General features: G+C 47.7%; 1 protein-coding gene across 14 annotated transcripts in view; it reads left to right on the top strand.

Annotated features, from left to right (window-relative positions):
- MYO18A (myosin XVIIIA) overlaps nucleotides 1–25147 on the top strand; it is a 224063-nt gene that overhangs the window by 9144 nt on the left and 189772 nt on the right. For 12 of the 14 annotated variants that reach the window (XM_029611140.1, XM_029611139.1, XM_029611136.1 and 9 more), the window contains exon 2: nucleotides 11511–12529. In XM_029611140.1, coding sequence (XP_029467000.1) covers nucleotides 11609–12529 — 921 coding nt within the window. In that variant the 5' untranslated portion in view covers nucleotides 11511–11608. Of the gene's footprint in view, nucleotides 1–11510; nucleotides 12530–25147 lie in introns of those variants that run through there. The other 2 variants (XM_029611142.1, XM_029611141.1) reach the window with 1 other exon arrangement.

Below are 25147 nucleotides of genomic sequence, written 5' to 3'. Positions count from 1 at the left end.
ATTGGCCACCTTCCAGGCTTCTAATTTCCCTGTTATGCCAGTATCCTTTGAGCCATGTGCTGCTGAGCAACTGTTGGCTTTCCCCAATGATCTAGTTTAAGTACTGCTCTGTCTCCTTTTCAAATGTTCATACCAGCAGCCAGGATCCTCCCTGGTTAATATGAAGCCCATTCTTTCAGAATGGGCTTCTCCTTCCCCAAAATGTTCCCCGGTTCCTAACCAATCTAAAACTCTCTTCCCTGTACCATCTTTTCATTCATGCATTGAGCCTCTTGAGCTCAGCCTGCTTTTGCCCTGTACATGGAACAGGGAACATTTTTTGATTATGCTAATCTGGAAGTTCTGGATTTCAGTTTCTTACCTAAAAGCCTAATTTTGTCTTCCCGAACCTCCTTCCTGCAGTTTCCTTTGTTGATGGTCCCCATAGGTACTATGAAAGCTGGCTGCTCCCCAGCACTCTCTGAAATCCTGTGTAGGTGACACATGAGGTATGTGCACAGGGCAGGCAAGATAACATGTGATACTCATGTCCACAGCCACCCAGCAATCTGCATTCCTAATGATGAAATCATCAGCTATAACCGCATATCTAACCCTTCCCTCCTGGGGAAATGCCCGTGGAGACACAGCCAGGGTGCGCAAGAATAATGCATCATCTGGAGGGCAGGTCCTAGCTACAAGTGATGATCTTCTTCCAGGTCAGTGTTTCCCAACCTTCTCCTGGAAGCACACCTATCCAGTCAGGTTTTCAAGATTGCCACAATGAATATGCTTGAGATAGGGTTAGTTGATTTTATTTGATGAATCTCCTTTCTTATGTTAAAATCAAGGCGATGTACAATAATATTGAAAAATCAAACAAATAATGAAATCAGTTGCAAATCTATCTCATGCATATTCATTATGGATATCCTGAAAATCTGACTGGTTAGGGAAATACTTGCTCCTCCAATTCAGCACTCTGTGTCTTAAAGTTATTTCAAGTTGTACAGAGAATGAGAATGCTTAATCCAATTTAAAATACCCTAATACATTTAAGGGACATTATTTTTATGTTTGTCAATGACCTGCTTTAGGACTACAATTAATCAATTGTTGAGGTCAAGGTTAATAACTGTCTTGTTGATATAAATTCCTAATTGACTCTTATTGTAAAAAAAAAAAAAAAATGTCCCTTCTAACCTTCTTATTTGGATTATAGTCTATATAAGAGCCTGTGTGACTGGGGTGGGTGGGAAAATCAATCATCTGTGTTTACTTCTCCAGGAAACAGCTATCACACCTTCCCACAGCTAAAAAATTGTTTTGTAAGCTCTTAACATTCACTGTAACTGTTTCTCTTGACATGCAGAATAAGCTCAACCCTGTAATTGTTACTTTTTGCAAGCTTTAAAAACAGACTTTCCCTAACAAACATATTCACAAGTCCTGCTTACCTATCATCTTCTGCTGTTCTTACTCCCTAAGAATTCATTTCGGCTAGGCTACCAATATGATAAAGGCTTTATTCACTGCCATTCCCCTTGGGCCACCCAGCCCTGCTCAGAACTGCTTGTCTGTCACTAATAAGATTATTTGGGGATTATTTGAAACCGTTCCTTGCTGAGATACTTCACATTTCCAACTGGAACATGGAGCTGATATTTCTAGCAGGGAGGGTATAAACTGGTTCATGTCTTTCAGATCAGAAGGACAGCATTAGCGCTGAAGTGTATGTTTGTCGCATGTTTCGGTCTATTTATGAGCACTGCTGTCACAAACATTTGGATTTGCCCTGCATAGCTGAAAGTACTGAGGTGTTCTACAGCTGAGGCTGTGATGGGTAAACCAGAAGAAAAGACAAATAACTTCTGCACGGTTTGCATTTCAAAAACAGCCACATGTTCTGCTTCTGTGAATGTGTCTGAGTGAAACTCGGCAGCTTTGTGATCTCATTGGGCATTGTCTAGCTATCTTGTGATTGGCTGATACCAACAATGGCTATTTTGTGATGTAACATACATTGGAGCCTGAATGATGTAGTGGGCTGGTGGTTGGTCAGGCTTGTGTCACTATAGCTCCCCTCCCCCCCAGTCTTGTGTGGAAGGAGGAAAGGTTGAGGAGCTCCTTTGGATGATGGAGTTTGGTTTGAACATCCTCATCGTATGTTGTGGGGGGATGGGGAAGTTCATCTGGTGGAAGAGGAGGGATTCTGGAGCAGGAGTCCTCTCATCCGCAGGGCGGGTGCCGACGATGGAGGCGTGGCCCTTCTGCCCATCTTGCAATAGTGTTCAGAGCACATCTGGTTTCAGTTTCCTCCTCCTAGCTTTCTGCGGGATTCTCCAATAATAATTTATCTGTCAGCCTGGCTTTCTAGAAATGATGGGGACAGTACCAGTTCCTCTCCAGGGGCACTGGGCAAGAAACTTTTTTTGTTTTCTAGAGCTGGCAGACCATTGCCTGTCCTTGGACATGGTGTGCGCTTGCCGCAGGCCTGGAGATGTGCTGCACATCTCCAGTGGTAGCACTGCCTCGATTCAGATTGTAACATTAGCTCATTGGATGAGTATCACCAGGAAAGTAAATCTCTAGTGACTTAAGGAAATGAAAAGACCCCCACTTATTTTTCCTCTTAAGTAATTTGTCACAATGGTCACGTGCCTCGGCCGTTTCCTAAGAATGGGCTCACTGTGGTGAGTGTGTGGCTGTGCCTTTCTTGGCTCGAAGAACTCTGGGAACCTTCATAATCTCCATTGCGGGATTTCTGCTGTGCTGAGAGGGCTCCAGCCAAACGTTATTTCATGAAGCTCAGGCAGAGCTGGCCTGGCGTAAGGCATCAGCAATGCATGGAGATGAGCTGGGCCAGGGTAGGACAGGTGGCCTGTGGCAGTAGATGCAGGAACAGCTTGTGCTGACAAAAGAGAGGACACGGGCAGGGTGTGGGGCCTTGCATAACAAAGAGCAGGCAGCTGGGATTCTCCTTAATGCCAAAAATTAGCATTTAAACAAGGCCTTTCTTCCAGAGAAGATCCCGGCATGCTTTGTGGTCAGGGATATGCCCAATGCCTAGCAGCTGTCAAACAGAAGAGCAATGTTACTGCGCCAGTGCAGCTGTGATTGTTCCAGTGGCTGACAGTATCATCTCAGATGATCTGAAAGGAGCTGCTTGGGAGGGCTAAGGAGGGGATGCTCGGCTGTATAAGAGAGGTAGCAGCAGCAGGAAAAAGGAGGCAGAATTACCCCTTGCATAGGCCACCAGTGCGACCCCCCCCCCCCCCCACCGCGAGTGCTGAGTTCAGGTCAGGGGCCTGCACCTTCACAAGGCCCTGGAGAGTGAGGAGCCGGTGCGGAGAGAGGCCGCTAATAAGATACAAGGTCTGTGAGGAGAGGCTCAAGACACACAAGATGCACTCGCCGGAAGAAAGAGGGGGGGTGAGAGGAAGATTCACCTATCTGACAGGACCTCCATAAAGTAGGGGATGTGACGATTTCCATAGAAAAGGAAGATCAAGGAGAAGAAGTCGGGATATGAAGTGGGAGGGTGGAAACCTGAGAAAATGCTTTCCTGAGAGGGTGGTAGGAGCCTGCAATAACCCAGAGGCAGAGAGGAGAACCCGGTACTATCGCGTGTGGGAGAGATGAAGAGGAGAGTGGTAGGAACAGGGATGGAGACTGCAGCATTGCAACAACTCACCCTGCACTCCCTCAAGAGCAGAGGCAAGGGAAGAGGGGATCGGGAGAAAAGGGGCAGATGAAGAATATGCAAGCCAGTGCCACAGCAAGCCATGGGGCAGCCAGCAGGCAACTGCATCTCAGAAACTAGCCAGTTTGGTGGTGGTTGGGCACTGGCCAGCAATGCCACAGGGACAGAATCAGCCAGATGTTCAAGCAATAACCTCACTAGTTGTTGTTTTAGCTGGGAAATGGGGGTGACGATGGGGAGCTGGGAGTCTGGATTAAAGATGGGAATCTACATGCTTATCCACTCAAGAGGTAAAGAACCGATGAAGAATAACAAAGTCTGACTTGAATAAGGAAAGATATCCTACAAGCACTCAGGTTTCTATGGCTGGCAGCTGGGATGTATCCTTAGCAGTGTGGATGGGAATAACTGGGCAAGCAGGATAGGGAGTGATATCCTACAGGCGCTCAGGTTTCTATGGCTGGCAGCCGGGATGTATCCTTAGCAGTGTGGATGGGAATAACTGGGCAAGCAGGATAGGGAGTGATATCCTACAAGCAGTGTCGTACATCTGGCAGATTAGATGGGCAATGGGTCTTTTTCAGCCTCTGTCTGCTATGTTACTCTCTCTGTTCAAGGTTTAATGCAGTGCATGTTGGGTATCATTTATGAATGCTGGTGAACAGTCTCGATTTCTTCCTCTCTTCACCCCCACTTTATAAACATGACCCTTCCGCTAATTAGGAAGCAGTGACTGAAAGGACAGAGCACAGTAAAACCAGTTTGGTTTAACAGGCTGCTGTTTTCACAACAATCTGTGGCCACCAGTGAGCAGGCCCCAAGTGAAGTTTGAGTGCTGCCATAAATTGAGTTACAAACACAATAAATATTTATAGAGCACCATCGACAAGTTCTCATGGCCCAATGAGACTACAGTCTGTTTGTGCCCAAGAAGGTTAAGTGACTTTGCTGAAGGTCAAGTCAAGTTGTGGATCTAGCAATAGAATTGGGTTTTCTGTGATGGTTGCTCAGAGTTGTATTCACTGTTAGCACAATTAGAATATTCCTTTTTTGATTTTGTATTCTGGAAGGCGCTTTCCCTCTTTGTCTGGGTCTGACCCATTCCCACACAGCCACTAACTGGTAGGGATGTGCAGGAGAACAAAATTTGTTTTCAGTTCATTTTTGGGAGGGGGTTTTTTTTTTCCACAGATTTCGGTTCATGAATTGTTTGATTTGTTTTCATTCGTGAGGAAAAAACAAATCAAACAATTAAAAAGAAACCCAAAAAAACCCCACCAAAAAATGAAACGAGGCCTCTGAGGGCCTCCTGCCTGCCCAGTCTGGTGGGGATCCGCCTGCTTTGGCTGAGGTTGTAGCGACCAACTGGGCCCTTGGCCTTACCCGGTGGCTGGGTTCTGGCCCCAGGTTCGACGCCAAGGCCTCGGAGCCTCTTTCTTTGGCACTTGCCCAAGAGTTAATGAACTCCAGTGCATTCACCCCAGCGGATGATGCCATTTTGATGTATGGCAATGCCCAGGCCTAGGCTCCGGCATCGAGACTCGGCCTTTGGGTTGGGTCTTTGCAACAGGCCTGGGTCCAGGCCTAGGCCTCTGTGTCAGGACCTGGCCTTTGTCAGATATCCAACAAATAAGATACTTTTTTTTGTTGTTGTTGTTGTTGTTTACGTTTTGGGGGTCCTGGCCGAGGCCCTGGTGTCAGCCCGAGCCTCCGCTGAGACCCCGGTATCGTGCTCGGCCATAGACTGCGGCCTTTGCTTTGGGGCCTAGGCCAAGGTGCCAATGTCACGCTCGGGCATAGGCCTCGGTCCCTGCTTTGGGCCTCAGCCTATGACCTAGGCGAGGCCCTGGCTTTGGGCCTAGACCTAGGCCCGAATCATTAGTTTAGAACGAAAAGAACAAATAAGACTTATTCATGGCATTTTGCAGTTTCGTTTTAAACAAATGCACGTCCCTACTTGACCCACTGTGACTTGTCCCTTCTGAATGATCAGACACCTGTCACCGCTCTTTCAGCGATCCTGCTGCCAGAAAGGTGACCTCTCTTCTGGCCACATTGTAAGCCTGCCAGGGCTTCGCAAACCTGTTCTGGTAGCCACAGCCAGTCAGGTGCAAGATATCTGCCATGAATTTGCATGTACCACCCCCCCTGTGCGTACATCCTGCATACCCAGCCTGCTGGGGGTAGGGGGTGCTGCAGTAGGATGGATTTGGGCAGGTGTGACAGAAGCTTGGTGGTGGTAGCACTTTAATGTGCAATTGGCTGGATGTGCATGAAGACCATGCAGACGTGATTTATTGGCGAGATGTAGGAAGGGAGGGCTGCCAGGGCACCTGGTGTGATTGAGTACAGAGGAGGAGGAGAAACTGTGCTGCATAAGGAACAGGACTATCCAAATAATCGCGCTGCTTGCAGCAGGGGTGTGGGCATTAATTTATCATTTTTGACTCTTGATTTATATTCTGAGCTTTCAGACACTTCAAAGCGGATTGCAATCAGGTAGTGCAGGTATTTCCCTGTCCCCAGAGTGCTCACAATCCAAGTTTGTACCTGAAGCAATAGAGGGGGGGGGGGGGGGGGGGGGAGTAACTTGCTGAAGGTCCCAAGAAGCAGCAGTGGGATTTGAACTTTGGCTTCCCTAGTTTGTAGCCCACTGCTCCTCCTCTGGACAGGATGTACTGGGCAGACTGGATGGGGTTGGGTGCTCTTTCTCTGCCATCACCTGCTATGTTGTTACAGAGGACCTGCACAGTCTACTTGCAGCTGATGCCCCCTGACCTGGAAGCTGGGCCTGTTGTTGCATTTTTACCGTGACACCAGTGCTTCTGTTTCAGAATTGTATTCATTTAAGAAATTTATAGTCCGCTAATCCGAAAAGCTTAGCGGATAACAAACACACACAGTAAAGTCAGCAAAATGCAAACAACAAAATATCTAATAAATACAGAACACAAGCAAATTAAACATTACCAAAGAATAACAAACTAGATTCTGAACAATAGGGAAAGCAGCCTAGAAACCCACAATGAATCTGCAAAGAATCTATCAAAAGGAAGGCACAGCACCGAGTGCCCAGACCATGCCAGTTTCTAGTCTTCGCTGAGCTGGGAAAGCTTGGGAGAAGAGACAGGTTCTTAGGTGAATGAGAGAGTTCAGATTCGTCTCCCACAGTCCTGCACATGTGCGTTCTATTGATGCCAAATTGGGGAGGTAGAAGTGATTTGTACTCCTGGTGCAGACCTGCTGTTCTGGCCTAGCACACGTCTGTGCTCCTTGGCTGCAGCTCTTGTGTGAGAATAAAACCCAGCAGCGAACTTCTAACAGTACTTGATGGTGTAGGGGCGGGGTCCGTCTGCAGTCTGGGAATCCCAGCAGGAGAGGTTAGGTCAGTCCCAGGAGCATAGGGCAGACCTCCACCAAAGGGTTAAACGTTTGCAAGTGTTTGATGTGTCAGCATTCTGTTGTGGGTTTTTTATTTTTTTTTTGCCTTGGGCGTCTTTCATGTCCCTTTCGCAGGTTGGAAAATATCCACAGTTGCATTCCGGAAGTTGAATGCGGTAAAGGAGCCGCTATTCCTAGAAATCTGGCAGCTTTTGGTTCTTTAGTTAGATGTGTTCCAGGGAGGGAGAGGATGTGGTGATTCAGAGCAGGGTGGGGCATTCATGGCCTGAAGAGGTTTTTTTTCCCTACATAATGCCATCTTTAATCTGTTATCTAGCACATATTGGCACCTCTCTGAGAATCCTTCGCTAGATGGTGGTGGTGAGTCCTGGGCTCAAGATTTCACCAGGGATGGTTAAAGAACTTTTATTTTAATGGAAAAATGTAATAAGAGCTTCAGGGGAGTGTGCATTACAGAACTTGGTATTGAGGTATTGAGTGAAATGACCCCTCCTTGCTTTGATACCTTCTCAGATATAATTGAGGGAGGTGGCAGGTCACTTGGCACAGGCAGCAGGGAGACTTGGTGATACGCCCCAGCTATTGACCAGGTTGCACAGCTGATGGCTGAGATATCTTCTTAGCGGAGCTCCGAAGTGATAGTAACAAGAGTCAGAGTAGACGGGGGTAAGTGGAAGGGTCAAGGATGCCTATGTGTTGATATACAGTAAATATTTATTTATTTAAAGATTTTTATATACCGACATACACTTTTGAGTATCACATCGGTTTACATAAAACATGAACTTGGCTTAATAACGCTTTATAGGGAACTATTCGTATATAAGAGTAACTTGAAAAATTATATATTAAAATTATAAATGTGGATACAGGAACTTAGCTTAGAACGAATAATGTGAACTTGGTTTACAGTATTTGACAGAAGATTCTTTAAAGGAGCGACTTATTAGAGGTTAGGAAGGAGGGGAAGGCGGCTGGAGGAAAATGTGAAAAAGATTAAAGAAAGGGAGAAAGCGGGGGAGGCCTGGGAAGGGGGGACGAAGGGGGAGAGGAAATTGCAAGAGTGGGAGGCAGGAGGGAGGAGGCCTGGGAGGGAAAGAGTATGGTGGGAGTGCGGGAGGAGAGCGCCTGAGGGGGATTTTGAGAGGCGTTTAGCCAGTGTCGGTGTATGCCTGTTTAAACAGCCAGGTCTTTAGTTTCTGCTTGAATTTCTTTGGGCAGAATTCCTGGCGTAGATTAACTGGCATAGAGTTCCATAGTGCAGGACCGGCTATGGACAGCGATTGAGCTTTTGTTGATGCAAGGTTGTAGAGTTTGGGCGAGGGTGTGCGTAGGGTTGCCTGGTATTGATTTCAGGTCGGTCTTGCGGAGGTGTGGAATGTTAATGAATCTTTGAACCAATTCATGTTGGGGTTTTGGAGGGCTTTGTGGATGATGGAGAGAGTTTTGTATTGGATACGGTGTTCAATGGGGAGCCAGTGTAAGTTCTTCAGGACGGGCGATATGTGTTCGTTTCTACGGGTGTTGGTGAGGATGCGAGCGGTAGCATTTTGAAGGATTTGGAGTGGGTGGATGGTGTTCTTGGGGAGACCTAGTAGGAGGGAGTTGCAGTAGTCAATTTTCGAGAAGATGGTTGCCTGTAGTACTGTATGAAAATCGGAAAGATGGAGGAGGGGTTTTAGTTTTTTCAGGGTATGTAGTTTGAAGAAGCACTCTTTTGAGTGTGGAATTGATGCATTTTTTGAAGTTCATATGGTTGTCTAGGGTGACACCAAGGTCTCTAACATGCTGTGTGAATGCGATTGCTGTGGAGGGGGAAGTCAATGCTATGTTGCAGTGTGATGAGCATAAGTTCTGTTTTGGCAGTGTTAAGGGCAAGATGTATACGGGATAGGAGATTATTAATTGCAGATAAGGTGGATTCCCAAGTGTTGATGGCATTGGGTAGGGAGTTGTTAACTGGAATAAGAATCTGCACATCATCTGCGTATATGAAGTGTGGGAGACTAAGTTCAGACAGTAGGTGGCAGATGGGCAATAGATAAATATTGAATAGGGTAGAAGATAAGGAGGAGCCTTGCGGGACACCCTGATTAAGGGGGATGGTTTGGATTCATGGTTTCCAATTTTGATTTTGTATTGCCTGTTGCTGAGATATGAAGTAATCCAGCTGAGGGCAGCTCCAGTTATTCCAATTTCACTGAGTCTCTGTATGAGGATATTGTGGTTAATAGTGTCGAAGGCCGAAGAAATGTCTAGGAGGGCCAAGATGTATGATTTACCTTTGTCAAGGCCTCTAATGAGGTGATCTGCCATAGAAAGTAATAGGGTTTCAGTACTGTGGTACTTTTGGAAACCAAATTGTGAAGAGGATAAAAGCAGCTGGTTGTCGAGGTAATCTGTGAGTTGGCGGTTAATTGCTTTTTTTCAAGGATTTTAGATATGAGGGGTAAATTAGAGATCGGACGATAGTTAGATGGATCTGAAGGGTTGAGTTTAGGTTTTTTTAATATAGGCTTGACAATCGCTTGCTTAAGAGGGTTAGGTACTGAGCCAGAAGTGATGGAGGTGTTTATGATGTTGGCTAGAGGTTGGGCAATTATTGTAGGAATGGAGAGGAGATATTTAGTGGGGATAGTGTCCGTGGGATGAGATGATGGTCTTAATATCTTGAGGATGGCTTCAACATCTGTTGTGGCTATAGTTTCAAATGAATTAAGTGTCGTGGTGAGGTTATTAAGGGGAGTCTTGCTAGGTGGGGTGGTAGGGGGGAAACGTAATAGCAGTGTGTCAATTTTATCCTGGAAATAGAGTGCGAGGTCCTTGCATTTAATACTGGCTTCCACATCTGAGAAGTGGCATGAGGAGGTTTAGTAAGAGAGTCCACAAATTCAAAGAGGGCAGGGGCATTGTACTGAAGTTGGTGAATCTTGTGGGCAGGGAAATCTCTCTTAGTTTTATTTAGCATTTCACAGTAGTTATGGAGAGAAGTTTTATAATTAGCAAGGAGTGTGGGTTTTGGGTCTTTGCGCCAACTTTTTTCAGTGCAGTGGGCAAATTTTTCAATTGTCCACTGCAATTTTCAATTGCAGTGGGCAAATTTTTTCTGCCACAGTGTTGGTGAGGTTGTGCCAAGATGCTAGAGCCGAATCAGCGTTAGAGAGGTCTAAGTTGTCTAAGGTGCCTGATAGAGATGAGATGAGGTCATCTCTATTGCATGCTTTTCTGATGGTTTTTGGTTTGGGGGGGGGGGGGGGGGGGGGGGGGTGCTGATGGAGCAGGTGGTTTTAATAAGAAAGTTGTTGGACCAGGGGATGGGAGAAAATGTGTGTGTGTGTGTATGGCGGGGGGGGGGGGGGGGGGTCTGTTTATGAAGATCAGGTCTAGGGTGTGTCCACCTCGATGGGTGGGGTTGTTAATAATCTGCCTAAAACCTATCACCTTTAATGATTCTAGAATGATGTCACAGGAAGTTGTGCGAGGGGTTGAGTCAATATGAAGATTAAAATCTCCAAGGATGATAGTGGGAGAGTCTATGTTAATATTCTTGGTGATATATTCAATGAGCGGAGAAGGGTTTGAGTCGAGAGTACCTGGGGGGGAGTATATAAGGCAGATTTGAAGAAATGGGGATTTGAAAAGACCTATCTCCAGCTTAGGTGGGGGGACAATAGGATGATGTACTAGTTTGAGATTCTTTTTGATTGCTAAGAGGATTCCTCCACCTTTTCTTTTAGGTCTGGTTATGGATATGATATAGTGTGTGTATGTGGGTAATTGATTTAGTAGGACAATGTTGGTTTCTCTTATCCATGTCTCTGTGATAGCACAAATGTCTGGGTTGATGTCTAAGAGAGTGTCATTGAGGATAGGTATTTTTTTTTGCCTATAGATTGCGCATTGAGTAGGATGAGGGAAAGGGCGGTCAATCCTATGATTTGGGACATGGGAGGGGTGATCATAGAGGGGAGGAGTGTTTTTTAAGGTATGATCTGTGTCTGTGGGGATGAGGAGGGAGGGGTTTGTGATTGTAGTATTTGAGTGTTGGTATCCTGTGGTTTAGCATGATAGTAGTGAAGGGGGGCATAACTGGGAAATTAATGGGTTTAGGGAGGGGGGGCATAACTGGGAAATATAATGGGTTTAGGGAGGTTCTGGGTGACTTGGACAGGAGGGTAAAAGAAGCATGGGAAACTGACTAATTAAAAAATAATTTACTCTACTACTATTGAAATGATTGGCCAGTGTAGGAGACAGGATGCTGGGCTCTATGGACCATTAATCTTAAAGCAACAGAGGAATCAGTCTGCTAAGTGCCGGGAAGCCTGGGGACAGTTTTACTAGACATCTTCTGTTTCTGAGGTTTCAGAAGCTCCTTGACTTTGTCTCCTAACCCATCCTTTTCCTCTTCTGTTTGTGTCTGTAGCCACAGAAGTGAACCTTAAGGACCAAAGGACGATTCGGAACCTTTAGCTTCCTCTTTTCTTCCCAAATAAAGACCTTAAGTATTCAAAAGATTCCAAGATGTTCAACTTGATCAAGAAAGATCGAGACAAAGCCGGGTCTCGGAAGGAGAGGAAGGAGAAAGAGAGGAAGGAGAGGATGTCTGCAGCCGAGCTGCGGAGCCTGGAGGAGATGAGCCTGCGCAGAGGGTTCTTCCAGCTGAACCGGTCCTCCAAGAGGGAATCCAAGACCAAACTGGAAATCTCCAACCCCATTCCCATCAAAGTGGCTAGCAGCTCGGACCTGAACCTCACTGACATCGAGTCGGACACAGCGAGCAACAGGGGCAGTGGTCACCTGAGCACAGCCAGCTCCAGCGATGACCTGAAGGGGGACGAGAACAGCTTCAAGGGCTCCGTCCTGCAGCGGGCAGCCAAGTTTGGCTCGCTGGCCAAGCAGAATGCGCAGATGGCCCAGATTGTCAAGAGGTTTTCTTTTTCCCAGAAAAGCAGAGATGAGAGCCACTCTGAGCCAACCACCCCGTCGCCACAACTGGAGAACCAGCTGCTGATTCAGAGTCTCCCTGGGCCAGTGGGCAAGACCTTCCTAGCTGACCTGAGGCTGCCCGCCCTGCTGCCACCACAGCCCCCAGAGCCCCGGCAGCTGGAGCTCCAGCGCCGCAACACGGGCGACTTTGGCTTCTCCTTGCGAAGGACCACCATGTTGGACCGGGCCCCCGATGGCCACGTGTACCGGAAGGTGGTGCACTTTGCCGAGCCTGGAGCCGGAACGAAAGACTTGGCACTGGGGCTGGTGCCAGGTGACCGCTTGGTTGAGATCAATGGGCGAAACGTTGAGAGTAAGTCCCGGGACGAGATTGTAGAGATGATCCGGCAGTCGGGGGACACGGTGAAGCTGAAGGTGCAGCCTATCCTGGAGCTGAGCGAGCTGAGCCGCTGCTGGTTGAGGAATTGCCGAGGGCTTCGCAAGGAGGCTTATGAGGTGAGCAGTGGGCTGTGCACAGGGGCCAGGAGTTGGGAAGCGGATGGTGCTAAATGTGGATGTGCCACCGCTTCTTTGTAGATGTAGCCTGTCTGGTGGGAAGAGGGCACCAAGCTTTAGGGTTAGGTACACGAGGGCTTTCTGCTCTTTACTTGTCTTATTAAAGCGGTATCCTGTTACAGTTTTCTGATTATTGTTGAAGGATCTGTGTGCTTTTCAGTCCAGCTCTGTGCATGTCTGCTTATAGGGGCAGTGAGTGTGTAAAGCCTCAGGGCAGACTGAGTGCACCAAGAGGACCTTATCAAGACATCTCCTATGGGTGGTGTCAAGAGAGAAGCTTAGGGAGATGGAAGATCTGGCTGGGTGGTTTGCACGTGGCACTCTTCTGCTCACTGCTGGGGCAAACACCACGGGAATGGCACGGATTCTGTCTCCTATGGAAGAGTCTCGGTCAGAGGTGCAGGGGACTGTAGATCTCCCAAGGGTGCCAGAAATCAATGCTTTTTTTTTCTTTTTGTACTAACTTTTAATACCTATTGTGATTAGTTTTGGAGGGCTATGTTCATGTCATCAGATTCAGGAGCAGAGACTCCATAGCTAGTTGCAAATGCCTTAACAGTTAGTGCAGAAAAAGAGTCAAACCCACCAGTTTTATGTATCCAAGTGGATGAAGTTGGCAGAAAGCCTTTGATACCTTAGCAGGAGATGCTGGATGGGGTGAAGTGCTGAAAGGCAGAAGAGAAATCAATTTTAGGTAAGAGATGATTGTCTGCATCCCTTGTAATGCTGTAACAGTGCAGTGCAGACCCCTCTGGGGGCACTGGTGGGAATGCAACAAATATTAACAGGTCTGCAGGGTCCAATTTGAACAGTGGTTAGAAGGTTGGGATTGATTCAGAAAGGAACTGAAAATAAAAGTGAGAATATCATCAAGCTTTCATTGCACCTTGAGTAGTGTGTGCAGTTCTGCTCGCCCCATCTCAGGAAAGCCAGTGGAACTATGAAAGGTGCAGAGGATGGCAACAAACATGATAAAGGGGATGAGCAAGCTGGGGCTCTTCAGCTTGGAAAAGAGATGCTGAGAGGGGATATGAGAGAAGTTTATAAAATCAGGAGTGGGGTGGAGCTGGTAAAGGAGTGTCCTCTAGCCCTAGCACTAACTGACAACAGATCTAGAAGACATTTTAAGAAAGTAGTTTTTCTGTCAATGCATGATGAAACTGCAATTCGATGCCAGAGGATGTGGTGAAAGCTGGGTTTAAAAAATGGTTTGGACAAGATCCATGAATAATTACTAGCCAGGCAAGCATGGGGATCAGCCCTCTTACGCTGGGTGTGAGCAGCAGGGAAGGGATCTCCTCTTTAGGAGTTGCCGGGCACTTCTGATGTCCTTTTATTGGTGGAGACAGGGCATGTGTTTAATGGTTCAATCTCAATACCCCAGAGATGCATTTAAGCAAGCTTTCTAAGCATGAGCCATGGAAAATCCCTGTTCTAACAGGATAATTCTTCTGACTCCTCTGATCAGATTGTGGCATTTCTACATCTGCTTCCTCCAGGGCCTAGATACGCCACTGTAGTCCTATCATGACCCGCATTGGTTCATTGGAACTGAGCCAGCTGCTTGTCTGTACATGACTTTTAAGTTGATAACTATCTCTGTGCTTCCATCTAATTGCTTTCACGCTTTGTCTGGAGCTGGGGCAGCCTTGTGCCTCTCACTCCACTTGTGGGGGGGCAGGAGACCTCTCCTGCAATCCTAGGGCACCAATGGCAGCATTAGTGCCCTGAAGACTTGAGTTCCAATCCCACCCTTGCAAGACACAGAGCAATACAGGACTTTTATAGAGGGTGGAGCTTTGAAGAATTGATACTTCAATTCAATTCAGTTCTCACAGGTCTTTGGATTCTTCCAATAACATATATGTTTTATTTTCTATATATTTTAATCTGTACCCTGCCTCGAACCATGGATATCTGTGCTCTGTAAATAAATAATCGGGCTGCTGTGGTTACTGGGATTTTGGGACAGCCAGATGATTTTTTTTTTTTCTGAGACCTCCCTCTATGAGGTTTCTGACTAACATACTTTACATTCTTCTGAGCTAACTGGGACCAGCAACTGCCCTCTGCTTGGTGGGGTCATGTGGAGGAGCCTTTTCCAAGTCTCTGAGCCTTGCAGCTGATAAGGCGGTGTGGGATTGTAAAGGGCAATGTTCTGCATGGCATCCCACCAGGAATGTTTGCCGGCCGCTCACTGGAGGCTCTTCTCTGACTGCCTGAGGACTGGTCCCTTGGGTCGCTGGGTCCTCCTGGCTCCTCCATCCGTTTTTCATGCAGAAGGGGATGGGTTTATTCTCTGGAGAAGGTTCTGAATCCCAGGCTCTGTAGTCCTGAGTAGCCTGCTGGTTTTGTCACGGGACTGTGTCTGCACGAGCCTCTTAAAGCTGGCTGCTGTCAAACCCCCAGATGATGCAGGCTGGTGTTTAATGTTCTGCAGAGAGCAAGGTGGGCTACAGGCAGCGTGGCCGGGCCTTTTCAATTCAGCTGGTCTTTCCGGAGGGACGGAGAGCGTCCAGGGCTGATCTCGTCTGATCCAGATAGAGCGCAAAATGCAGCAGGTAACAGGGCCTGCACGAGAGGACTCCTTTCACTTTTTAGCCCTGACTACAGGAACATTAAATACAGAATCGCAGAGCATTGCCGGAGTCATGTCTGAGGAGTCCTGCCTGTTCCAGCTGCAGTGCCCAGATGTGTGCCAGAGAGGGACCAGGAGGAAATGTGCAACTCCTGATTGCTATGTGGTCTCACTTCTAAATGATGAGTAACATTTATCGCATGAAAATGACCATCATATTTAGCACAGGACTAACATATTGACTCCATGTTCTGTAGTCCTGTTTTTGTGGTTGAAGATGTAATCCTTGGTCCTGTAATAAAGAAATGCTTCTTTTTGCAAAAAGCTTTCTTTCAAACACTCAGGCTGATACAGTACAGTGCGCTCCGACGGCGCGCACTGTTAACGCACATCCAACCCCCCACCCCGAGCCTAATAGCGCCTGCAACATGCAGATGCATGTTGATGGCCCTATTAGTTATTCCTGCGCGATACAGAAAGTAAAATGTGCAGCCAAGCCGCACATTTTACTTTTAAAAAATTAGCGCCTACCCAAAGATAGGTGTTAATTTCTGCCGGTGCCAGGGAAGTGCACAGAAAAGCAGTAAAAACTGCTTTTCTGTGCACCCTCCAACTTCATATCATGGCGATTATTAAGTTTGAGGCCCCAAAAGTCAAAAAAAGTAAAAAAAAAAAAAAAAAAGTAAAATGGCTCGCGGGTTGAAAACCAGACGCTCAATTTTGCCGGCGTCCGGTTTCCGAACCCGTGGCTGTCAGCGGCTCGAGAACTGACGCCGGCAAAATTGAGCATCGGCTGTCAAGCCCGTTGACAGCCGCCGCTCCTGTCCAAAAAGAGCCGCTAGGGAAGCGGCAGTGTCCCTGGCGCCTCTTTTTTTGCCGCGGACCCTAATTTAAATAAATTAATTTACTGTATCGCGCGCACAGGAGAGCTCACCCGCTCTCCTGCGATTTTTACTGTATCGGCCCGACTGAGAAGAGCATTTTTCAAGTACATTTTAGATGTGAGATCACACAGTGATATCTTTTGGATTATTCTTACACTTCTTGGGTTCTATTTTTTTACACCTCCTAATTGCGACATCTTTATTGGCTCCCAGTTTTCTATCATGAAGTTTTAAGGCCTTCCAGATGTCTATCAAATGTGCTTATTCTTTTAAAATCCTCAGTGAGCTTTGCGTTCTCAAGGCAAGAAATTCTTACTGACTCCACCAGTGCAAGCAGAAAGTGTTTTCTAGGTGAGACCAGGATGATATTTCCTTGTTTTGTGAACAATTGAAGACTCTGCTGTTCCAGGAAGCATTGGCCACTAGTTCATGCGTTAGTGCTTACAGGAGAAGCAAGGCCCCTATTGTTTTATGTTCTTATTAAATTGTACTTCACTTAGTATGGCAGGTCTGCTAAATGATGGATATAAATAAAATAGCAAGTGGAGAAGTCCCGTGCGCCCTGGGGACCCTGGAGGTGGCAGGAAAATGGATTCAAATCTGCAGTCTCAGATTTGTTAAGGACCTATATCGGAGGCTACTGAGGGCCTTCAGCCCCTTCGATCCCCCGGGCAAGGAGGGGAGGGGACGGGACCACAAATTACTGCAAATAGTGAAAGATTTGGGGTGAAGAAATCCTGGTAACGTTAACACTCCAGGGGAATTGCGTATAAGCCAAGCTTTACCTTTCATTACGATTCCTAAGGGACAGTTTTGGGTGCGATAAAGAACCAAAATGGAGGTGCAAATCTGCTTTCTAGGAGCGTCTAGAGCTGGGTGCGATACTTCCTCTAATCCTATATTTATTGCAGTCGTGTTTTCTCAGTCTGTGTCTTTAATGCTTTCAGCCCTCTGGGGGCTGTTTTGCATGTAGAAGTTCACTGAGAGCAGCTTTTCTCTCCTATTTAATACTGAATTTGATCTCTCCTTTTCCCGGTGTATAAAGACACATCATTTTGGTATTTGATGTCGATAGGACTCCAGGTAGCCCATCGGCCTGGCAGAAATTTATGGAGTGGAGAAAAGCAGGGTACATTGGCCAGGCCCCTAGATGAGTGGCAGTAAGCAGCCTAGGAGCACCTACAGAGGGAAAACAGACAATTAAAGAAACCGCTTAGGGCAGCTCTGGGATATGTTTGTAATGAATCATCTCTCACATTCATGCACAGGATCCATTTTCCTGCTTGTATTAGATCAAATGAAGTTAAAAAAAGCAAAACAAAACACAAGTGGTCAGAGTTTGTTGCAGGAAAGTTTGGTGCCTGCCTTGCCCCACAGGGGAGGCTGGCAGTATAGCTGCTTGCTGACTGCTATCTTGCTTTTGCTTTTGGGTGTATTTGACGTGCAAAGGTCAGAGAGAAGAGCAGGGAGCAGATGGCCTCACTTTGTGCCTGACCTTGTCTTCAGGCATCCTGCGCTACCTGCTCTGACCTGGGGGAGTGCCGCAGGTGAATGGGTGTGTTGCTCCGTGTCTGCTTCTGCTTGTAGCTAGCCGGTGCGTTGCCAGTGATGTTCTGCAGGGCAGTGCTCCCGGGCAGAGGCACGCGCAGTGCTCAGTCTGGACGGAAGAATGCACGGATGGGTTTTCTCCATGGTGGGAGGTGCTGCGAAGATGGACACAGGAGGAACTGATTGAAGGATACCGGCTTGTTGTCTCTCATGACACCATGGGGCATCTTCCAGTCTTGTACCTTGTGGAGAAAGATATTTTAAAAAGTTGTTCTCAGTTCTTTCTAATGGCCCTTCAACATGTTTAACCCTTGCAAGAGTCCTGCACCAGGGATATTCTCATCAATAATTTGTAGAAAGATATAGAAATGGCATCACTTTGATGCCAGGCATAGAAATAGTCTGAAAACCATTTGCCAGTGATGCCAGGCTTAGACCTGGTCTGAAATCCATGCCCCAGTGATGCCAGGTTTAGAACCGGTCTGAAAGCCATGCCCCAGTGATGCCAGTGTTATAATCACATGGGAAGCTGCTGCTGGCATTATAGTCAGTCTGGAAGCCATGTCGGGCAGTGTCAGGGTTATAACCAGATGGGCTGCTGAATCTGATCGAAGCTGCTTCCAAGGTCTTGGACCTAAGGATCTGAGAAACTGAGCTCACAAGGGAGCTGTCTCAGCATTTCTGATGCCACTGACAGTATCGCTGGGCTCCACTATGACAACACATACTTGGAGCTGCATATTTAATGCTGTCATGTGACTGTAGGATGGCTTCAGTACACAGACCAAAGATGCTTTTAAATACCAGCTCTCATTGGGACCTTTCCGAGAAGCCTGTTTGGCGAGATTTTAAAATCTTGACTTCCTCCTCCTCGCAGGTCATGTCTGTCTTCAGGATTCGTGCTGTAGAAGCTTGCCTTCTGTAGGGAAGGTGCACTGCAAGAGACACAGAGCCTGTCCCCTTGAGCTACCATCACTGCCCGTGCTGTACCTGTCCTGTGGTGGGGCAAAATGTGTGTGTTTGAGAGAAGGTTATACTATTGCTGCCCATGTTGTACTTGTGGGTGTGAGAGAGTGCGAGCTTGCACTGTCACTGTCCGTGTTGTAGTTGGGTGTGTGAGAGAGAGAGTGCGAGCTTGCACTGTCACTGTCCGTGTTGTACTTGGGGGTGTGTGAGAGAGAGAGTGCGAGCTTGCACTGTCACTGTCCATGTTGTACTTGGGGGTGTGTGAGAGAGAGAGTGCGAGCTTGCACTGTCACTGTCCATGTTGTAGTTGGGTGTGTGAGAGAGAGAGTGCGAGCTTGCACTGTCACTGTCCGTGTTGTACTTGGGGGTGTGTGAGAGAGAGAGTGCGAGCTTGCACTGTCACTGTCCGTGTTGTACTTGGGGGTGTGTGAGAGAGAGAGTGCGAGCTTGCACTTTCACTCTCCGTGTTGTACTTGGGGGTGTGTGAGAGAGAGAGTGCGAGCTTGCACTTTCACTCTCCGTGTTGTACTTGGGGGTGTGTGAGAGAGAGAGTGCGAGCTTGCACTGTCACTCTCCGTGTTGTACTTGGGTGTGTGAGGGAAGCATGCACTGCTGATTTCCAGGCTCTACCTGTTCCTGACATACACAAATGTCTTTTGTTCCTCCATTTGGCTGGAAATGGTTCTGTGTGGCTGTGATGTATTTAAACTGATTCTCCAAAGATCTGCAGCCCACATTCTCTCCTGACCGTGAAGGCTGCAGAAGCAGCGAGGCCCCATCCCATCAGTGCTGATGTCAGTTACCTCTGGTTCCAGGAATTGGCATTTAACCTTTTAGGTATCAACGTTCCACAAGTGGAACATTTTTTCATATACTTTTAATTACTTGCAAATTTTTTTTATACCATATTTGGATCTAGTTGACTAACATATGTAAAAAGGGGCATCAGGAAATAATTCCTTCAATGAGCAGGATCTAAAAGGTTAAACACGATGTAATTAGGAAGCAGCATGGCCAGTGTGTGCTTCTTCCAGACGGCGGATCTGACACGCTCCTTTCTCACCCAGACCCCAGTCTAGCCTGTAAGGAGCAGAACAGATGTGGGAGCACATGTTAGGGATTTGTTCTGCCTTCTGATACTGTCAGCAGGTAAAAGGTTCATACAAAAGTGGTGGCCTTCTGATGCCACCTGCGGTTTGGTGGGGGAGGGGACAGCCTGCCTGTCCCTCTCTGGAGAGCTGAATCCAGTGTTCTCTTGTATTTAGGGTTTGTGGATTAAACCGTGTCTGGTTTGTTTGTTTTGGAGGGGAGGCGGATAGTGGGTGCGTAGCAGCATCTGCAGAAGGTAAGCTTTCATTGGGGTTTATCCATCGCTGGAGAGACCCGCAGGGCTGTGCGGGCCTTTCTCTGGTGCACTCTTGGCTGATGTAGGCCCGGTGTCTCTGTCCCTCTCTTGGGTGGATTTGGGTAAGGAGGTCATGAATTCCTTCCCACATTTGTCCTGCTGGGGTCATTCTTTTAAGAAGGGGAGAGGAGAGCGTGTTCCCTGACATCCGGCAGCATTGGGCCGGGTACACAAGGGGAGGAGCTTCAAAGCAGGGAATGCTCTTGTGCAATTGTGTTCTGCTGCTTTACCGTGCACCAACCAACCAAGCCTGTCTTTTCTGTGCGCTGCTGGCACTGACCCGTGCTGAGCTTCAGAGCGAGACGTGCAGCCACATCTGGGGCGGATCTTCCAGAACACGGTTTCAGTGCTTGTAACTGAACGGTGGTATTAATGTCATGCTTACATTGTGGGTCAGGACTTAACCCCCCTGAGTCCGAATTCCCTGCCCTGTCTCTCAGCAGCAGCACAGGAGGGCGGCTGAGGCCTGGCCCTCACCCCCCTTCCCCCACTCCCCCGCCCACAAGAAGCAGGAATTCAGCGCAGCCAGCGCACAGCACTCCCGGGCAACCTGACTCTGCAGGCAGCGGCCACAGCATCAAACAAAAGCCACAAATATTTTAAAGAGTTTAAAAAAAAAAATCCTTAAACTATTTCTCCCCTTGCAGAGCATTTCTTGCATCTCTGCAGTTTTCCAAAGGAAGCACAAGAATTTATCAGATGTGCACATAAAGCTGGGCAAAGGCCAGGCGAGTGGATTAGAGCGGGAAAGCTGCGGTTACTAAGAGCACCACAGGCACATAGAGTCCGGCTAATCCGCCCAGCTCTGGCCTCCCCACCCGTGGCTTCCACCTGAGCTTTCAACCCCTCTCCTACCACTGCCCTCCATATCGGGCCCAAAATCTGTGACAGCCCTGGCCTCCACCCCCCTCCACTGGGAGGCCCGAAACCCAGCACCCGATCCCCCCTTCCAGGTCTTATCACCAAGCTTCCCAATAAGCCACCCCGGGCCCTCCCACTGCTCCCAGCCCTGCCGGAGCTGGAAGGGGTGGATTATTTTGAGTCCAGCTGAAACCAAACATCCCAGTCAGCTAAGCCCGGAGGAACGACAATGTCATGCTTTGCTTCCGCCATCTTGATATCGTCGGGGGCGTCGGCGTGGTGCAGCTTGTGATCCGGGCTTTGAGCTGCAGCTGATCAGGAGGGCATCAAGAAGAGCCAGCACCAGATGCCAGGCTCATGATGACATGGGGTAGGACAAAAGGGCCAGGGAGGAGCGTTATACTATCCTGGAGCCTTCCAGCGATGTTGAGATTTCCCCCTCCCCCTCCTGTCCACCCTCACAGTGCAAAACATCTTCCCAATGAAGAACCTAAAAAGTTCCTGGAGGAAAAGTCCCATAATCCATTATTAGCCAGACAGTCTTGGGAAGGCGCTGCGTCTCCCTGGGAGTGGGCAACGGGGCATTCGCGCTACTCTTTTTGGGGGTCTGCTGGGTACCGTTTAGGGACCCAGATTGGACCCCTCTGGTGTCACTCAGCATGGCACGCCTTTGCCGGAAATTAAGCCAGTAGTGTCGTGTCCCATCCCCAGTGCCGAACGCTCACATCGCTGTCCTCACGGTGACTGCCCCTTCAAATCACTTCTGCTGCCCTGCGCTCTCTCTAAAATCTCCTCGTCCTTCTGGAGGGCTGGACCCAGTGCTGAGCAGAGTCTGAGAACTTCTCCATGGGTCTAACGGGGGGAGAGAGAGAGCTGCAGCTCAGGGCTTCCCGAAATCTGCAGAACTTCATCCTCAGCCCTGCTCATTCATGCCCCATCCTCCGTTTAGACTTTGGTTATTTGAAGTCTCTCATTCTGTTTTCTGGGGTAGGAAGAAAAATGCTTCATTTCAAGCATTAAACGCCTGCCCCCTGCTATGTACCGGTGAGATCGCCTGCCCCCTGCTATGTACCGGTGAGATCGCCGGTATTTCAACTGCTAATAGGTTTTCTGCTCCACAGTCCCTCCCCAAAGCCATTCTGATCTACTTCTGCTCCCAGACTCGCATGCCTCCTATTGTCTCATCACAAAAATTACAGCCAGAGGCAAATCCTCAAACCTGAGAGGTGCATCCTCCCCAGCCAGGCCAGTCCAGACCTCCGGCCAGCTGGGTCATTTTCCTGCATTGCAACTGGCCATGACAGTACTCTGTAAGGGCAGCCTGGGTCCAGGTCTGGTAGTATTGAGCCTGCTGTGCCAAGGATCTGGGTAACCACCTGAAGGCATCCAACCCTAGGATAGATTAGAAAACCCACAGAGACTGGAAAACTACCCACACGCATGCCTCCAACACTATGCACATGCATCCCTCTAACACTGCGCGCACACACACACACACCCACACACACCTCTAAGAGCGTGCACACGTGCTTGCCTCTAACACCGTACACATGCCTCTAGCAGATGTGTCTTAGCTGTCTTTCCGGAAGCTGAAAGTAAGCAGTGGATTTTGCAGCACTCGTAAATCCCAGTTCTGGCAGCAGGCTGCAAGTTTCACAGCAGCACAGAATTCCAGCTCATTTGCTAAAGCATCAGACAAGACAGGTTACAGAGACTCCAAAATCTCAGCTATTCCCTGGTCAGCACATAACAAACATACCATGCACAGCAATAAATGTCAGATGCCAAGAAAAATACAAGAAACACCAGCCAAATGTGTGAGAGAGATCCTGCCTCCTCTCTGCTGTCCCTTTTTACGGGTTTTAAATCCTGCATTCTGTGGAGTGTGGGAAGGAGACGGGCATGGCAAACGATGACAGTTCTTGGAGCAGACTGAACATGTCTTCCCTCATTAGGTCTTAAAGATGAAGAATAATACTGATTATTCTTCTTAACATATCATCAATGATTTACAAAGCTACAGTCACCCAATGCACGGCACTGGGAGGATATGAACTTGCATCCTGGGATTCTTTCAAGTCAATGCTTTTGCCTCTAGACCATACCGAAGTCCATGTCAGCAGATCTGAATGTAGTTTTGGTTTTGTGATTCATCAGTCATATGCATTCCAATCTCTTCTTCTAACATACTAAATGTTGGCAGAAAAAGACCCAAGTAGTCCCTCCAGCCTGCCCAGCAAGATTTTTTTTTTTCAAGGGTAGTAACTGCCGCTCCGTGCAGGTTACCCCCATGTTTCTGTTAAGGGTAGTAACTCCCGCTCCGTGCAGGTTATCCCCATGTTTCTGTTAAGGGTGGTAACTGCCGCTCCGTGCAGGTTACCCCCATGTTTCTGTTAAGGGTAGTAACTGCCGCTCCGTGCAGGTTACCCCCATGTTTCTGTTAAGGGTAGTAACTGCCGCTCCGTGCAGGTTATCCCCATGTTTCTGTTAAGGGTGGTAACTGCCGCTCCGTGCAAGTTATCCCCATGTTTCTGTTAAGGGCAGTAACTGCCGCTCCATGCAGGTTATCCCCATGTTTCTGTTAAGGGCAGTAACTGCCACTCCGTGCAGGTTATCCCCATGTTTCTGTTAAGGGTGGTAACTGCCGCTCCGTGCAAGTTATCCCCATGTTTCTGTTAAGGGTAGTAACTGCCGCTTCATGCAGGTTATCCCCATGTTTCTGTTAAGGGTAGTAACTGCCGCTCCATGCAGGTTATCCCCATGTTTCTGTTAAGGGCAGTAACTGCCTCTCCATGCAGGTTACCCCCATGTTTCTGTTAAGGGTGGTAACTGCCGCTCCATGCAAGTTATCCCCATGTTTCTGTTAAGGGTGGTAACTGCCGCTCCATGCAAGTTATCCCCATGTTTCTGTTAAGGGTAGTTAGGACACCTGGACTCTCACCATCAGACCATCAGAGCTCGCTTCATTCTTTCAACAGAAGATTTTAAACACCCTCGCCCTCCTTCCTCCAAACACAACAACTCTCAAGTTAGGCGAGAATCCCAACTCTCTTACTAGACCCAAATTTGACAGTTTCGAATCAATCTCCACTAAAGAGATTGAATCCCTTCTAAAAAGTCAGAAACCATCTAGCCATCCGGCTGATAATATCCCATCGAGACTCCTGCTTCTCATCCCAAATGCGATCTCAGGACCTCTGACCAGCATCATAAACAGCCTTCTAACACAAGGAAGCTACCCAGACAGTCTAAAAACCGCCTCACTCAAGCCCCTACTCAAGAAACACAACTTAGACCCCAATGTACTAGCTAATTTCAGACCCATCTCTAACCTCCCATTCGTTGCCAAACTAACGGAGAAACTGGTAAACACCCAACTCTCTGAATACCTAGAAGACCACAAGATCCTATACCCTTCGCAATATGGTTTCCGCAAATCACGCAACACGGAAACCCTCCTTATTTCACTTACAGACCATATTATTATGGGGTTAGACAAAGGACACTCCTTTTTATTAGTCCTGTTAGACATCTCGGCGGCATTTGACACCGTCAACCATTCCATCCTGCTGGATCGCCTAGCAGATATCGGCATCTCCGGATCTGCCCACAACTGGTTCAAGTCCTTCCTCAGCAATAGGACTTTTAAAGTCAAAATCAACAATAAAGAGTCACCCCTAACAAAATCAACTCTTGGTGTTCCACAAGGATCCTCCTTATCTCCAACCCTCTTTAACATATACCTTCTCCCCCTCTGCCAACTGTTAACAGATCTCAACCTAATTCATTATCTGTACGCAGACGACGTACAGATTCTAATCCCCATAACAGAATCAATCTCAAAAGCGCTCACCCATTGGAATAACTGCCTACTATCCATCACCAATCTACTCAACAGCTTAAACTTGGTCCTCAACGCCTCTAAGACAGAGCTTCTCCTCATCTCCTCAAATGATATCAATATCCACCAACCAACACCACTCAACTCTCAAATCACATGTAAGCAGGTTAGAGATCTTGGGGTGATTCTAGACAATCGACTAAACCTAAGGAAAATGGTTAATACAACAACGAAAGATTGCTTTTACAGATTACAGGTCCTAAAACGACTTAAACCTCTCTTATTCTTCCACGACTTCAGGACAGTCCTCCAAGCGCTACTGTTCGCCAAAATAGACTACTGCAGCGCCCTTCTACTAGGACTCCCCAAATCCACTACCAAACCTCTGCAGATGATTCAAAATGCGGCAGCAAGATTGTTGACCAGTACCAGCCGCTACGAACACATATCACCAATTCTCAGGAACCTACACTGG

The sequence above is a fragment of the Rhinatrema bivittatum genome, chromosome 8 (assembly GCF_901001135.1).
Source record: "Rhinatrema bivittatum chromosome 8, aRhiBiv1.1, whole genome shotgun sequence".
Taxonomy (NCBI): domain Eukaryota; kingdom Metazoa; phylum Chordata; class Amphibia; order Gymnophiona; family Rhinatrematidae; genus Rhinatrema; species Rhinatrema bivittatum.
This window is presented reverse-complemented; position numbering and strand designations above follow the sequence as displayed.